Source organism: Myxine glutinosa, chromosome 13 (assembly GCF_964187855.1).
Source record: "Myxine glutinosa chromosome 13, kmMyxGlut1.1, whole genome shotgun sequence".
In the NCBI taxonomy this organism is placed as follows: Eukaryota; Metazoa; Chordata; class Myxini; order Myxiniformes; family Myxinidae; genus Myxine; species Myxine glutinosa.
In genome coordinates, this window is record NC_136273.1 from 17,199,387 (window position 1) to 17,216,004 (window position 16,618).

Below are 16,618 nucleotides of genomic sequence, written 5' to 3' on the forward strand. Positions count from 1 at the left end.
TTAACGATAGGCACCATGGCGTTTGTGGCACAGAACTTTGGGGTAACCCCGAGTGAGGCACAGTTCCGAGCATTGCTAAAGGCGGATCTCTTGAAATTGGCCAAACATTTTAACTTGGAGGTCCGAACTAATTTGAGGAAGGCAGAGTTGCAGGCCACGGTGATACAATCTATGGTGGGATTAGGAACATGGGACGAGTTAGCCTGGGAGTGGCTACCCGAAGAGCCAGAAGACGTGGAGCTCCGGAAACTGGAGTTGCAATTACGGAGCCAGGAACGGATCAAAGAAGAAGAAAGGAAAGCAGAAAAGGAAAGAGCAGAAGAAGAAAGGAAAGCAGAAAAGGAAAGAGCAGAAGAAGAAAGGAAAGCAGAAAAGGAAAGAGCAGAAGAAGAAAGGAAAGCAGAAAAGGAAAGAGCAGAAGAAGAAAGGAAAGCAGAGGAGAGGAGAGAAGAGAAGCAAGCAGAGGAAAGGAGAGTGGAACGAGAACTCCAGGAAAGGTTAAAAGAAGAAGAAAGGAAAGCAGAAGCGAGGAGGGAAGAGAAACAAGCAGAGGAAAGGAGAGTGGAAAGAGAACTCCAGGAAAGAAGAGAAAAGGAACAAGCAGAGGAAAGGAGAGCTGCAAGGGACCTCGAAGCAGAGGAGAGAAAAGCGGAAAGGGAATTAAAGGAACGTGACATGGAGCTTCAGCAAGAAATCAAAGTCAAGGAGCTGGAGTTAATGAGAGAACGGGGAGAGGCACCACCCTTGCTGACGGGGTCGACACCTAACCAGAAAACCTGGGATGTGGGCAGACATGTGAGGCTGGTTCCACCGTTCAGTGAAAAAGAAGTCGCGAAATTTTTTCCACACTTTGAGAAAGTGGCTCGACAATTAAACTGGCCGGAGGAGGCATGGACCATACTCGTGCAAAGTGTGCTGGTGGGGAAAGCTCAGGAAATTTATTCGGCGCTACCAATGGACCAATGTGCAGATTATGAGGTACTGAAGAAGCACATCCTCAAAGCCTATGAGTTGGTTCCGGAAGCTTACAGGCAAAAATTCAGGAATGCCAGGAAGAGGGAGAGTGAGACCCATGTGGAGTTTGCCAGAGTGAAAGAAAACATGTTTGATCGGTGGTGTGAGTCAAAAGGAGTCGGGAAAGACTTCGAGACATTGCGGGACTTGATCCTGGTGGAGGAATTCCAGCAGTGTGTCCACGAGGACATCAAAGTGTACCTGCAGGAAAAGAAGGTACCAAAGTTGTGGGACGCAGCCACCATGGCAGATGATTATGCCTTAACCCACCGAATAGGGGTCCACGAACCTAACTCCTCGCCTAGATCTCCGCAGGGGAGGTGGGGAACAGCAGGTGCGGAGAACGACCATACATGGCGGCGGCCTCGAGATGATTATGGGGACAACTATGATACCCCACCGGTTCGAAATCAGAGGGATGCGGGCCCAAGACAAACTTATAGTTCGGGGGGCCCGAGGCAGACCCCGAGTTTTTCCTCCGGGCCTACTTGCGCGTTTTGCAAAAAACCTGGACACTTGATGTCCAGTTGTTACCTCCTGAAAAGGGACAACCCAGAGCGGAGTCCGACTATTACAACTCCGAATGCGATGGCTAGCGTAAGAAATCGCCATCAAGAGGGTTACCAACCATTTATTTCCGAGGGGTTTGTGTCACTGGATGGAGCCTCGACTAACCGGAGACCGGTTAGGATATTGAGAGACACAGGGGCCCATCAATCTTTAATGCTTGAAGGCATTTTGCCATGGTCCGAGGAGACGGCAACGAGGGATAGTGTTCGTTTACAGGGGATCGGGGGCGGTGTTAGTGCTCCCCTTCAGGTCATCCAGTTGGAGTCCGATTTGGTGTCAGGACCGGTCACCGTCGGTTTACAAGCCACGTTTCCTGTAGAGGGTGTATCTGTGGTTCTCGGGAATGATTTGGCCGGGGGTCAAGTTTATGGTAACCTGAGGGTTGATAAAGAGCCCAGCAGGGAAAATAACACCACACCAGCTCGGGATGGTGACAAAAGGGCCAAGTTATTTGTAGGGGGACTGAACTTCAAAACAGAGGAAGAAGTTCTGACCTCTGTCTTCAACAGATATGGGCCGCTGGTGGAAGTGCGGTTGGTAAGAGACTGGGAAACGCAACAGTCAAGAGGGTTCGGCTTTGTCACGTTTGCCAGCACAAAAGACGCCAGAGAGGCAGAGAAGAATTGGAATGGCAAGGATTTGGAGGGTCGGACCATAACAGTAGGGAAGGCATTTCGTAGGCGTCGAGAGGTCTACAGGAGAGGACAACTGGGCGGTAGTTTTGGTGGTGGCCGCAGTCAATATTATTATGGAGGCTCCCTGAGTTACGGCCGCTCCCGAAGGAAGAATTGGCAAAGTAGTGGCCGAGAAGAAGACCGGTATTCAGGGGACTACAGGGACCAGTGGTCCCACCCTAATTATTAGGGACGTTCTGAGAAGTTGAAGCACTGAAGGCGGCGGAGCCGCCGAGCCAAGATTCCTACACGAATTAACCGTGAACGCCGTTCCTAAAGGCGTCCATGTAGTGAACTTTCCTGCACGGACTAACCGTGAACTCCACGTTCCTCAAGGCGCCCATGTAGAGAACTTTCCTGCACGGACTAACCGTGAACTCCACGTTCCTCAAGGCGCCCATGTAGAGAACTTTCCTGCACGGACTAACCGTGAACTCCGCGTTCCTAAAGGCATCCATGTAGTGAATACTCGGCTTGGCCTCCCGGAAAAGTGCTATCGAGTGGCTTAACTGGCTTTATTTTTAAGTGATAACTGTGCCCGGGGGGAACTGATAATGTGGGGGGGTTGAGTTATCTGGTTGTTTCTCCAAATTGGCCGGCAAAGAAAGTTTCGCTGGGTTCAAACTTTCTTTCTTGAAGGGGGGGAGTGTTACATATTTAGGTGAATGTATGTAAATTACCATTCAGGTTGCTTATCCGTGTGTATTATATTAAGGGTTGTTGTGATGGGAGGGTCAGGAGCCCTTCGGAACCAGTGGCCGGAAACGGAAGTGGCCGGAAACGGAAGAAGAAAAGACACGAGGAGAGAAAAAGGACGGGGCTTCTTCTTCCTCGCCCCGCGACGACGAGAAGGTGGAATCGACCTTACGCTGCGCGGAAAACGCGCCGTTGCGAAACGTCTGGCGAGAGGAGTTACCTGGGCGGTAAATACCTTTTGACACGTCCAGTCACCGTGAGTTCGTGCACGAAACCAAGCGTCCGGGACAGTTTGCCCCGTCTACAAAGACGCGTACGGGTCCGCACGTGGGGCCTCGCTCGCGTCAGAAGCCGCGCTGGGTTTTTGCCCATCTACAAGGACGCGTAAGGATCGCACTTGGGGCCTCGCGCACGTTGGACGCCGCGCTGGGTTTGCCCCGTGGCTTGGCAAGGAGGTGCGCTGCAGCCGCGGCCCCAGTCCGAGACGGCACGTTTAGAGCACGTCCGCCCGGGGCTCGTTCAACCGCCCGTGTGCGGAGAGGAGAGACATTGACCACGGAGGGAGTCAGGAGTGGGGCTCACGTGAGGAATGTATTAGTATAAGATGGCCATCTTAGAGTTTGTGTAGATGAGTTCACATGGTTGTAATATTGATTGTGCATTGTTGATGGTTGTGATTGCTCAGTGAATATATTATTGATTATTCCGGATCCTTGGTGTGGGGTTTCTTCTTGACCGGAATTCATATTGATTGCGTTACGAAAGCGTATAAACCAGATATCTTTCTGGCGGGGTCCCTCCCACGGTCCGGGGGTCACCAAGACCAGGTAGTTACCGGGAGGACCACGTAACACTTGGCTACAATCTTGTGTCTGACCTCCTCAGACAATTCTCTCGTTTTTTTTCTTTTCTCCATGCTCATTGCGGTTCACACATACACAAAACAGCAGAATGACTCCTTTTCTCTATTCAAACTGGTTGAATGAGTGATTTTTATATTGCAGGCACCTGCATCTCACCACAGGTGAGTTAAATTTCAGAGTAAAGGAGAATCACCTCCTTGAAATCTAATTATTTCTAACAACTTCTAAATCTAAAAGGTGCCAATAATATTGTCCGGGCCATTTTAGGATTTCTGTGTGGAATAAGGTAAGATTTTGTAATTTTTTCAGGTTTTTTGTTTTGTTCCACTGCAAACCAAAGAAATACAGATGTGGATACCAAAATATTTTTTAATTTCAACAATTTTCTGGAAGAAATGGTGCATTATTTGAAAAAAGTGCAAGGGTGTCAATATTTTTGGCCACGACTGAATATACAGTATATATATATATACACACACACACATATATATATTAGATATACACTGCACAATCTTCCATGGCTGCTGCTTAAAGCAAAATGAAGAATGAAAAGTCTGGCACATTTCAATGACATCAGGAAACTCTACAATCACTCACAAGAATACGTGACGCATGCTTTGAGTTGGCAGTGTTGGCAGTATCGAGTTTGCAGTGCACCACAATGTTATGTCATTCTCCATTCCTATCAGTGATCTATTTTATGCTCATTCACCTTCCTCTACTATCTAAGTATATACTCGCATGTTGATGTGTTTCCTCCCTTCATCTCTTTCATACTCCTGTTCGTTCATCTCCTTGTTGCTGCACCCACATGTTGTCCTATTGTCCAACTGTTGCCTTTTTCCCTTCTCACTTCATTCACCCATGAACCTAGATTTTCAAAACAATTTTTAAGCTACATAGAAAAGGAGAATTGCCTCTGATTTTAGCTGTTTTGGATTCCTATTCAAACATCAACACCTGTGATTCACTAAAAATATAATCTTCCTCTTCCTCCCATTCTCCACAGCTGAGCATTGAAATGCACACTCTTTCTCCTCCACCTTCTCCACAAACTGGTTCCACTCCAGCCTTTTCGACTTTTTCTGACCCAATTCCTCCTCCACTCGAGTTTGCAAATGGCTTTTCCTGCTTGAGCAGTGCGATCATGGCAGTGGGAAGTGCCCAAACTCAGCCAACTGGACCAGGATTTTTCCCCCCACGGGGAGGTTCCCTTGACTCTGGGCTCGAGGAGTCAGAATTACGAAGTGTCATAGACTTGGGGCGCAGTGTCCCACGTTCTTCACTTTCTAGTCCCAGCCTTGAGTCGGGAGGCATTTTGGACCATCGACTGGAGTCATATCCAAGTTCTCCTCAACTGACCTCCATGGCTGTCCCTGAAAAGCCTCCAGTACCACCCAAACCGAAGTTGCGGCCTATAGGCTCGACAGCACCAGCTTCGAGGACAGCAGTTGTGACTTTCAGTGAACCCCCCCATCTTGGGCCCCGTGAGCCTCTTCTACCCCCGTTACCTCCACCGCCCCCACTCCCACTTCGTCCAAAGCCCCTTCTACAAAGGTTATTTTTAAATATTATTCTTATTATCACTTTTGTGCAACCACTCTGTTTTTTATTATTAATATCCCTTTTTTCCTCTTTTCTCATTTATTAGCTCTGCCCCCAAAGGTGGGCAAAGGTTATGTTTTCACCCCTGTCTGTTTGTCTGTCTGTGAACAGGATATCTCAAACAGTTGTGGACAGATTCAGACGAAATTTGGTGCACAGGCTGTGTGTTAGGGTTAGATCCAGATTTGGCTACTATAATTTTTTTAAGTGATTCTTCACCATTGAGAGAGAAGGCCAAAAACGATACATAGCAAAATATATCAAAAGATTATGGACGGGTTCGGATGAAACGTGGTGGAGTGATCGGGTGTGTGACAAGGAAGAAATGATTCGATTTTGGCGAAGATCCGGATACGATAATTTTTATTAATTCGATCCTTCACCATTGAGAGATGGGACCAAAAACAATACATAGCACGATATTTCAAAAGGTTGTGGACGCATTTGGACTAAACAAGGTGGATGAGTTGGTTAGGTGACAAAAACCAACCGATTCGATTTTGGTTCAGGTTCAGGTCCAGATCCATATCCATATCGGTGGGATACAAAACGTAAACCGTTCAGCCTGGTGGAGGTAAAGACCTAGTGCTGTCCTAGTTTGTTAAGTTTTTGGTTTCTTTATTCTGTCCTTTTGTTCTTATTCTTCTCAATTTCATGTTTTGCTTTTTTAAATGTTTTCTTCCTCCATATTATGCTTTGTACCAACCTAATTTCTCTGCTCCCAATTCCAACTCTTACTCGTTGATGAAAGAGATGTCATTCCTCTTTTCTCCCGCCTCTGGAACAAACTCCCTCACTCCCTTCAATCCCACTCCACCCTCCAAGTCTTTAAAACAGCTGTTCACCACCATCTCTTATCCTCCCCCATCCAAAACCTTGATCTTTTCTACCTCTGCTAATTTCACCCCAATTCCACTTTTTTGAAATACCAACTTGTCCTGGAAGTCCTTGTGTTTTATACTTCTCCCACCACCGCCCCCCCCCCCCCCCCTTCCCACGCGTCCTCCCCCCAAGCCCTCTCCCTCCCACACATCTCCCTGCTCTCAAATGTTGTGTTTGTGTGCTTCCCCTTCTCTCCCCATCTTGTTTTCCGCTCCCTCTTTTTGTATATTTTGTTTGTCTGGTTGATTTGTTTGTGAAGTAAATGTTAGCTTTCACGAGCCTCGACTCAGTATACAAAAAAAAAAAAAGTCTCAATCTTATTTTTGGTAATTTTAAGTTTAGCTCTCTCCCTCTCTCCCTCTCTCCCTCTCTCTCCCTTTCTCATGCGAGCACAAGATGTCACTCTAAATGGCTTTGATGTGATGTCACTGTATACCTCTATATCACTTTTGCTTTGTATTGTTACTGAAGTCTCACCCTCCCACTTTCCCTTCTCTCTTTCCAGTACAATTTATTTTCTCTTTACTTGTATTTTTTATTTTAGTTGTCATGGGGCCCGCAAGTCTAACCCCCGCTCCAGCGGGGAAAAAAGGCCTTAAAATGATCATTCATTTACTTGTATTTTAATTGTACCCTCGTTTCTCTTTCCTCCATGTTATCATTTTCTCTCTCTCTGTCTGTCTGTCTGTCTGTCTGTCTCTGTCTGTCTCTCTAGATTCTATCCTGTCATAGTTTCTTCATAATTGCTTAGGCAATCAAAACACAAGAATTACCGAGGATAATTTATTGCTCTGTTCATTATTTTCTCTTTTTATTGATATATCCTTGTATTTCCATTTCTGTATTTTCTATATAGATATTTCATATTTTCTTTCTTTCTATATTTATTTTATATATTTCATTTCACCCTCATTCTATATTTTGTCTCCTTCTCTTTTACTTCCTCTTTCCTATTCCAAAGCAGGTACTTTATCAACTTGTTCTTTCAACATTTGACATTTTGGAGGAAGCTCATCTATATCTATCTACATACAGTACATGAAAGCCCTGTGTATTTATTTCTCTGTAAAGGAGGAAGTGACCTCACATTCACGGAAGTGACGTCGCGTTCCTCACTGAAAGGGGGCACACGCAGAGTTATTTGCTGTTAAGAAATATAACATCCCATTTTTGAGCTCTTTCAACCAGCGCAAGAATAAAAGGATTCCAAATTTATATCTGCTAGTTATGTTATAAATACGTAAAGCGAATGCTTGATATCAGGTAACTAGGGGAAATTATTAAAGGGAGTAAAGCAAGCGGATTCGGTGGTGTAATGGTTAGAGAGCGTCCGCTCTGAATCTGGGAGGTCAGTGGTTCGAGCTCCAGCCGAGTCGCACCAAAAACTTCTAAAATGATACATGCTGCTTCCATTCTTGATGTTTAACATTTCAAGGATAGAGAACGGACAAACCCCATAGGTTGGCATCCATGGGTAGCAGGAATTCCTCTTTATTTGCCCTGCTGAGTGTAGAGTGTACTTCTACAAGAGACAAACGCATTATCCTAAAGATGACATCATTGGTACTTAGAGTACTCTGGGAAGTTATGTCACTTCCCCCAAGTGGTGGTCTTTGGCTGAAATCAAATGTTGTCTGATCTGTTGTTGTTGTTGTTGTTTTTTGCAGTGTTGTCTGATGTATTTGTCTGCATGTGCGTTTGATTTGACTTATAGCTCCTCCATGAGCTTTAAACACTCGAAAAATATGACGTTGCGGTTCCCGACCCATGCCCACTCACAGGTCTCGGCTATGGGATTCATCCAGTTCTTTACCGACACTGGAGGGGGCTCGGGGTTCTGGATCTCAAGATGCGAAGGCGAGTGTGATCAGCGAGCTGAGCTCACGACTTCAGCAGATGAGCCTTGAGGGCAGGGTGAGATCAGGAGAGCACCTGACCAGGTAAAAGCAGTCATTGTCACCCATTTTTTACTCATTCGTTAATTCACTCATTCGTTTATTCATTCACTCATTCACATCCGGCAGATGAAACTGGAGCGCAGGCTGAGCCATGAAGCTAAACAGCTGGTGAGGTAACCCACTCACTAATTTTTTTCATTCGTTTGTTATTCATTCATTTATTCACATTTCCTGTTCAGGACACTACTTCTTCCTGGCCTACCTGCGGTGCTCCTTCTTTTTAAATCATTGCGCTTGTTTTCTTTTCATCATATCTCTTTTCCTCAATAATTCATTGTTCTTCTTTACCTTTCCGATTACAATGGTTTTTTTTTTTTACTGATAAACTAGTTGATGTATCTTTTCTTAAATTTTCTCCTTTTCTTTTACTTTCTTGTTACCCTGCGCTCGCGAAGCGAAAAGCGGGGTTAAGCATTCAGGTGCGTAGGTGTGCCGTGTGCCATGTCTGCATTTTAAAAATTCCTTTTCTCGGCAACCGTTGGTCCGATTGACAGGAAATTTTCACCATAGGAGTGCCTCCTCCTGTAGAATATTTTAATAATTACTATGACGTTATAGGTCACGTGGTGCAGGCGCCATCTTGGAAAAACTTCGCACCTCTATATCTCTGAAACCACTCCATGGAAAAAATGGAGACCTGGCTCATTGTCAACTACTCCCCATGGAGAATAAGATGTGTTAATGATGATGTCATCGGTGCCTTCGTTATGACGTCATAATTCGACAAATACAACACATACATCCGATCATTATATTTTTTTAAATGAACAACTGTTGGTCTGATGGACACGAAATTTTCACCAAAGGAGCACCTCCTCCTTTAGAATATTTTAATGATAACCATGACGTCATAGGTCATGTGTTACAGGCACCCTCTTGGAAAAACTGAAAAACGTTGCACCTCTATATCTCCAAAACTGCTCTATGGAAAAAAAATTGAAACGTGGCTCATTGTAAATAACTCCATATGGGGAAAAGGTGTTGTTAATGATGACGTCACTGGTGCCATAATTATGATGTCACAATTCGACAGGGACAACGCTTAGTCTGATCAGTTTGAAATTTATTGAACATGATCTATGCAACAATTATACTAGAGAATATAAATTTATGATGTCATCACTCACGTGGTCTGGCAGCCACATTGGATCAAAAAAAAAAGAAACGTTCAAAAACAGAATAGTTGGCTCACACCAAGTTGACTGCGCAGAGTAAGTATTCTATGAATACCATCTAGTTTGTTCATGGTGCCGGCGATAACTCGCCTACTAGCGGGGCAGCTAAGTGCCAAATATCAGTACAATTGTTCAGATTGTGGTAAAAGCACCAAATTTCGTACAGTTCATCTTGAATACATAATAATCGATTTCAGATATAGTGCCAAGAAAAAAATCCCCCTGGTGGCCATATTTGGCCAAAATCCAAGATGGCCACCAGCCGAGCCGTGAATTTCTATTAAACCCGATATTTTCTTTAATATTCAAGCTACAGACATGAATAAAACATCATTTTGTATGTTTTCAGACACAAGGAATCCAATTACAGCATTAATTCTTTCATAACATGCATATATTTCAGCATAAAGGGCATGTTTATGTCGAAATTGTCAACAATCGACGAACAATTGACCGGATTACAATTTGGAATATTCACGATGACAACAGTCGGAAAGGTGAATGCTTACTTTCTAATATGACTATTAACTGTATTCAGAAACAATTCTTTTCTCTTTTCTGTCAGGTCTACATGTATGGCGCCAACGATGCCATCCAGGTGTTAAGTCTGAACCTTCGGAGCTCCCACAATGTCGACACGGAAAAAGTGTAAGCTCATTGAACATGAGAAGCTGTCCTCACCTCGAAACACACCAGGACCTATTGATTGGACAATATGTGTGCTATGTCAAGAACGTTCGACTGCACCACTTCAGTGTCCTGCACTATCAAAACGAACAGATGTGGGAGCTGGTTATGACACATTGGCTGACAATTTGAAATGTTTTCATGACTTGGGCAAGCTAGCGGTGGCTATAAATATATCACAGCTTGATGAGGGCGATGGCATTGCAAATACGTTGTCCAAACATAGTGCCAAATGGCATCACTCCTGCCGCTTGAAGTACTCTGCTAGGAGGCTGACAAGACTACAACCGGTGGAACCATGCACCAGTCAGAAAGGAGATGGTCCTTATATGCGTCGACAAGCTAGTGAAGATCAAAGTAGTGATACATGTTTCTTCTGTGACATAATGGGAACAGAAAGTAGTCCGCTGCACGAAGCAATGACGTCAAAACTTACACAACGTGTCAATCACTGTGCTTTCAAGCTACAGGATCAAAAGCTAATTGCCAAACTTAGTGCGGGTGACCTAGTGGCACAGGAAGCGAAATACCATTCAGCATGTCTGGTGAAACTGTACAATGCAAGCAACAGGAAAGTAGAGGAAGAACAAAACCAGAGCCCAGATGGACAGGCTCACGGTATAGCTTTGGTCGAGGTAATTGGCTATATCGAAGATATACGTTTAGCTGACAAGACCGTGGCTCCAATATTCAAATTGAGTAATCTCCTGCAGCTGTATACGGATCGCTTACGAGAGCTAGGGGTGGACATATCGGGCCGTATAAACTCTACACGTCTGAAAGAGAGACTCCTTGCCCATGTATCAGGTCTTCACGCGTACAGGCAAGGTCGCGACATCCTTCTGACATTCGAAGAGGATGTAGGACTTGCTCTGAAAGATGCATGTTTGGATGACTTCGATGATGAAGCTATTTGCATAGCAAAGGCAGCACAGATTATTCGCCGAGACATGCTGAAGAAGCACACATCACACTTTGATGGCTACTTTGAAAAAGGATGCCAGGAAGATGCTGTACCAAAGTCGTTGGTAGCACTACTTGGTATGCTAATGGATGAACCCAATATAAAGAACAAGGCATCAGACACAGTGAGACAAGCAACTCTGAGTCTCGCTCAGCTGTTGCAATACAACAGTCATGTGAGAAGGCGCCAGGAGTCCACCAATTCGCATCACTGTAAGGCCAGAGAGACCCCACTGCCTGTTTATATTGGCCTGATGATCCATGGACATACGCGTAAACGTGAACTGGTGGATATACTGTTTCATCTCGGCTTGTCAGTTTCATATGACAGGGTTCTTGGCATATCGACAGAACTTGCCATCTCAGCGTCTGAGCAATATCAAACTGATGGGGTTGTGTGTCCACTTGTCCTGCGTAAAAATCTATTTACAACTGCTGCAGTGGACAATATCGACCACAACCCCAGCTCAACTACAGCATGCGAGGCCTTTCATGGTACAGGAATATCCCTGTTTCAAAACCGAGCAACAGCGTCTGATGGTATTGTACGTGAACCCGCCATTCTGCAACCAACGTCTTCAAAAACACAGATACCGCCACTTCCGGACTCGTACACAACTTTGACACCAGTTACACTGATCAAGAAGGATCCCATTGTTCCATTGCAGAATGGTCCACTAACATGTGACAAAGAACTTGTGAAATCTGCTATTGACTGTGAAACTAAATGGCTGAACAATACCCAAGACCTTATCACCAAAGAGCTTCAGAGCACAGATGAGCCAATATCGTGGGGTGCGTTCCATGCAAACACACTGGAAAGTCCAAGAAACTTTGATGTCACAATTACATCACTGTTACCGTTGTTCTCAGACGATTCCAAGTCTGTCGCCATAATCCGTCATGCAATGGATGTTGTAAAATCTCAACATCCATTGCATGCATCTCAACAATGGATGTTGAGCTGATAAAGTGTCATTGTGTGAAAGGTTGCAGGGGACAATGCAAGTGTGTCAAAGCAAATCTTAAATGCACAACACTCTGTCAATGCAGGGGTGATTCCGACCACAATGAAGGCAACTGACTGTTGTTTGTAAATGATGTAATGATATGGCGTTTTCATTCGCTAGTCGAATCAAGAATGTAGCCTACTGCAGTATTAGTAGTAGACATCATCATGTTTCAGTAGTATTGTCATTCAGTTGACATGGGTGTATATAGTTAATGTATTTGTTGTCTATCATGTCTATATACAACATGAACTGGTCAATTTATTGTTTATTTCAAGATCTGCCAATGTGGGTAATTGTGTTTTAATTCTAGTCTGATTTGTATATCAGTTTTACGGTATCGTTCTTGCCAGCAGTCAGCTATAGTGGCTACTGGTATACTGGTATATCATATACAACAACAACAACAACATGCATTTTAAAAGGCCATTTTCCCTGCTAGAGCGGGGGTTAGCCTTGCGGTCGCCATGACAATCTTCTCAATTTTGCCCTATTTTCTGCATCTCTCCTTGTTAACCCCCTTGCCCGCATTTCTTCTTCCACCATCTTAAGCCAAGTCTTTCTCGGTCTTCCCCGTCTTCTACTTCCTTCTACATTCATTTCCATCACTCTTCTCAACCAGTCACTTTCATCCTTCCTCAACACATGACCAAACCATCTCAACCTGTTCCTCTTCACAGCATCAATCACAGGCTCTATTCCCATCATCTTTCGCAATTCATCATTTGTCTTCCTCTCTCTCAACGATACTCCGCACATCCGTCGAACCATTCGCATTTCCACCCTTTCCAACCTTCGTTGCTGCTCTACGTTCATTGCCCATGTCTCGCTCCCATAAATCATAACACTTCTCATACATGCAGCATACACCTTTCCCTTCAGCTTCAACGACACTCCCCTCATCATCAGCACGCCACTCAATTCCCGAAACTTCTTCCATGCACATCTCACTCGAGCAACCGTTGCCGAGTCTGATCCACCTTCTCCATTCAGCATGTCTCCGAGGTAGCAAAATGTTTTCACACCTTCCAGCTTCACGCCGTCTCCAAGATCCAACTCAACATTTCCTCCATCTGCAGCTCCCTCTGTGCACACCTTACATTTGAATGTAGCTGCCACACTGGTTAATGACCCTCTCAGACCACTACATTTTTGATGAACCCACTCAGCGCACATTGTACACTGAATGGAGTTCAGTCCGGCACCCTTCCTACACACAGCACAGGGCCACTTCCCAGTTCTTTCCACCTCACCACATGCTTTACCACTTGCCATCACCTTCGTCTTTCCGATATTCACCTTCAGACCTTTTGTCTCCATACATTCCTTCCACGTGTTCATCTTTTCCTTCAGTCCATCCATACTTTCCGCAATCAACACCAGATCATCTGCATACAACAACTCCCACGGTAAACCCTCGCTTTACGTTCTGAGCCAGCACCTCCATCACAGCTACAAATAGTAGTGGACTTAGTACCGACCCCTGATGCACTCCCACCTTCACCTCAAACTCACCACTGTTCCCGTCCTTCGTCCTTACAGCTGTGCGCGCTCTTTTGTACATTGCCATCACTACTCTGATCAACCATTCCTCCACTCCTAACTTCCTCAATGCCCATGTCAATACTTTGCGTGGAACCCGATCGAATGCTTTCTCCAGATCAACAACAATGTCATATCATATCAAGGTGCTTAATAATCTGTTATAATGTGGAATGTCAACCACACCCAACTGCAGTCAGAAGTAGTTGCTTAATGATTTTGTGTTCTTACTTCCCAATATATTGCATTGCGATATTTGTTTACATTTTTATTTATGTTTGCTTCTGCTTGTACATAATATGTTACCATGATGACAATGCATTTATTTTAAAACTCAACCATGTGGTAATTCCATGTAAAGTAATTTTACTTTTCATTTAATGTGAAATGTTTTAATATTGTTCATTTTTAAATCTCATTTCACATGCATCAGTGTACTATGTGCATAATTTAATGGTAGCGATGTATTGTTGTGCTAAACTGTTGGCAGGTGGAACAATAGAGCGATTCGGTTACTAAATGACCATATTATAAATGATGTGTACAATTACACCTTCATGCATTACATATATTATTGCAAGTAAAAAATACTTAGAATTTATATTATGAGTATAATACACCCATGTTGTGATATATCACATCACATTGCTTAAAATCGGTCAAATTTTTCACCGATTTCAGATAATTTGGCACAAAAAAGCCCTTTATGTTGAAATAAATGTATTTTATGAAAGAATTAATGCTGTAATTGGATTCCTTGTGTCTGAAAACATACAAAATGATGTTTTATTCATGTCTGTAGCTTGAATATTAAAGAAAATATCGGGTTTAATAGAAATTCACGGCTCGGCTGGTGGCCATCTTGGATTTTGGCCAAATATGGCCACCAGGGGGATTTTTTTCTTGGCACTATATCTGAAATCGATTATTATGTATTCAAGATGAACTGTACGAAATTTGGTGCTTTTACCACAATCTGAACAATTGTTTCACATATCTGCCCCGCTATACTCTTTGCAAAGGACACAGTGAGATCTTTAACGTCCACCAACGAATGCTGGAAGACATGATGCCCATATAATGTCTATCCGAGGGCCGGCACACACATTGATGAATCAACCTGCCTGTGAAACAACGGGACGACAGTTTATAGCTTGGTCGGGATTCAAATCCAGGCTTGACAGTTTATAGGCGAGTGTGCGGACCTAATCCTGTCAGCCCAACTATGTACCAAATGTGACTGGAAATGAGGGTTGTAGTTTACACTTCGCTGTTGTGCCCTCAACAATGTTGAGGGTTTTACAGTTCTAACACCCTTTTATGTTGGTGGGTGTTATGTATTTTTCCTCTATCTTCTTGTCTATTTTAACTCCCTTTCTTTCCACAATAACCAGAGGACGGGAGCCAGGTTTCTTCAAAGAGCAGTTATTATTTCTCCCTGCAGAACCATACAGCGTTAGAGAGCCTCTGCACCCCCATAAGCCAAATGGAGCATACAAAGGCTTATGAAAGAGCTAGAACATAGAACAGAGCGAAAGGTAAAGTAGAAATAAATGGGAAAGTAGAGAATACCAACAGAAGGGTTGAAGGATAAAATAGAGGAAGGCATAGCCAAATAAGGGACGTGTGGAAGAATGGGGGTGGGGGAAGACACATGGGGTGGACAAGATGGACACAGAAGGAAACTTGCAGGAAGGAAAGTCGTGAAATTTGGAAGGTTGTGGGGTGGAGTATGCACAGGGGTTTAGGAGGTGGGGGAGGTAGAAAAGATAATGGTTTTGGATTGAGGACGATCTGAGATGGTGTGGAACAGCTATGTTGAAGACCTTGAGGAAAGGATGAGATTGAAGAGTATGTGGAAGTTGATTCCACAGGTGGGGGAAAAAAAAAAGAGGACCAAATAAGTGGAAGATGAGCAGTGATCCTGGATTTTGTGAGTTTCATCAGAAGAGGGTTGGTGGTTGATGGACCACATCTGCCGTGCGGAAAACTGGGGGAGTAGAAGGGAGGGACAAAGCACATAAAGAGCAGAAGGAGCAAGACCATAAAGGTAGAAGACAAAGGACCACGGACCTGTCTGCGATGAGAAAGTGATAGGGAGAAGACAGAGGACCACGAACCTGTCTGCGATGAGAAAGTGATAGGCCCATAGACTCAGCTTCGGTGATCTTGAAGGCCTTGCTTTCCATGAGGTCAAGCTCAGCGAGGTGAGAGTCAGGGGAACCAGCCCAGATTGGAGAACAGTACTCCATCAAGCTGCGGACGAAGGCCTTGCCATTGGATAGTTCAGGTATGCCATGGAAGGACTGTGCGACGGAGGATATCCCAGTTGGTGGTGGCTTTGGAGGACAAGTTTGAATTGTAGTTTGCCCAATAAATATAATGGCTGATGTTGAGACCCAGCAGTTTGAATGACTGAACTCCCTCAAGAGGATTGTTAAGAAAGTAGATAGGAGGGTTTGACAGACTACCCTTTTCGGGGAGAGAGTGAGTGTGTGAGATTTGTCAGGATTGAAAATCAAAGCAAAAACCAAATCACCTGTTGATGTTTATCATCAAAGCATAAAAACACTAAAGTCCGTGTACTATCTGCGAAGCTATCCTGTGATAGTTTTGCAGATATAATCCTGTAATAAGTTCAAATAAACATTTGTTATTGTCACAGTACTCTGATTAAGTTTTGCTAAATAACGTTATTAGAAAGGTACTATTGTGTTCATCACTGATATTTCTCTGCAGCAAAAACTGTACAAGCTTTATTTGTTGCTGTATCTGACATGCTTATTGGTTCTGTAACAAAACAAATCAAAAATGGTCACTGATTGTGTCTAAATCACATGTCCCGCTTTTGATTGGCTGCACAATAGACAAATTGTAATATGGTGTCAAACTTGTGATAAGTGAATAATAATCATAATCAAATACAAGTCAGGAGACGAAGATGGTTCACGAGCGAGCAGTATTCAATGACAAAGGTCA

The 16,618-nt window shown here is 44.0% G+C and overlaps 1 protein-coding gene across 1 annotated transcript in view; it reads left to right on the plus strand.

The window, feature by feature from the left end:
• LOC137438314 (uncharacterized) overlaps positions 1–16,618 on the plus strand; it is a 195,799-nt gene that overhangs the window by 160,518 nt on the left and 18,663 nt on the right. The window contains exons 13-15 of the mRNA XM_078766986.1: positions 4,827–5,374; positions 8,086–8,244; positions 8,329–8,370. Coding sequence (XP_078623112.1) covers positions 4,827–5,374; positions 8,086–8,244; positions 8,329–8,332 — 711 coding nt within the window. The 3' untranslated portion in view covers positions 8,333–8,370. The remainder of the gene's footprint in view (positions 1–4,826; positions 5,375–8,085; positions 8,245–8,328; positions 8,371–16,618) is intronic.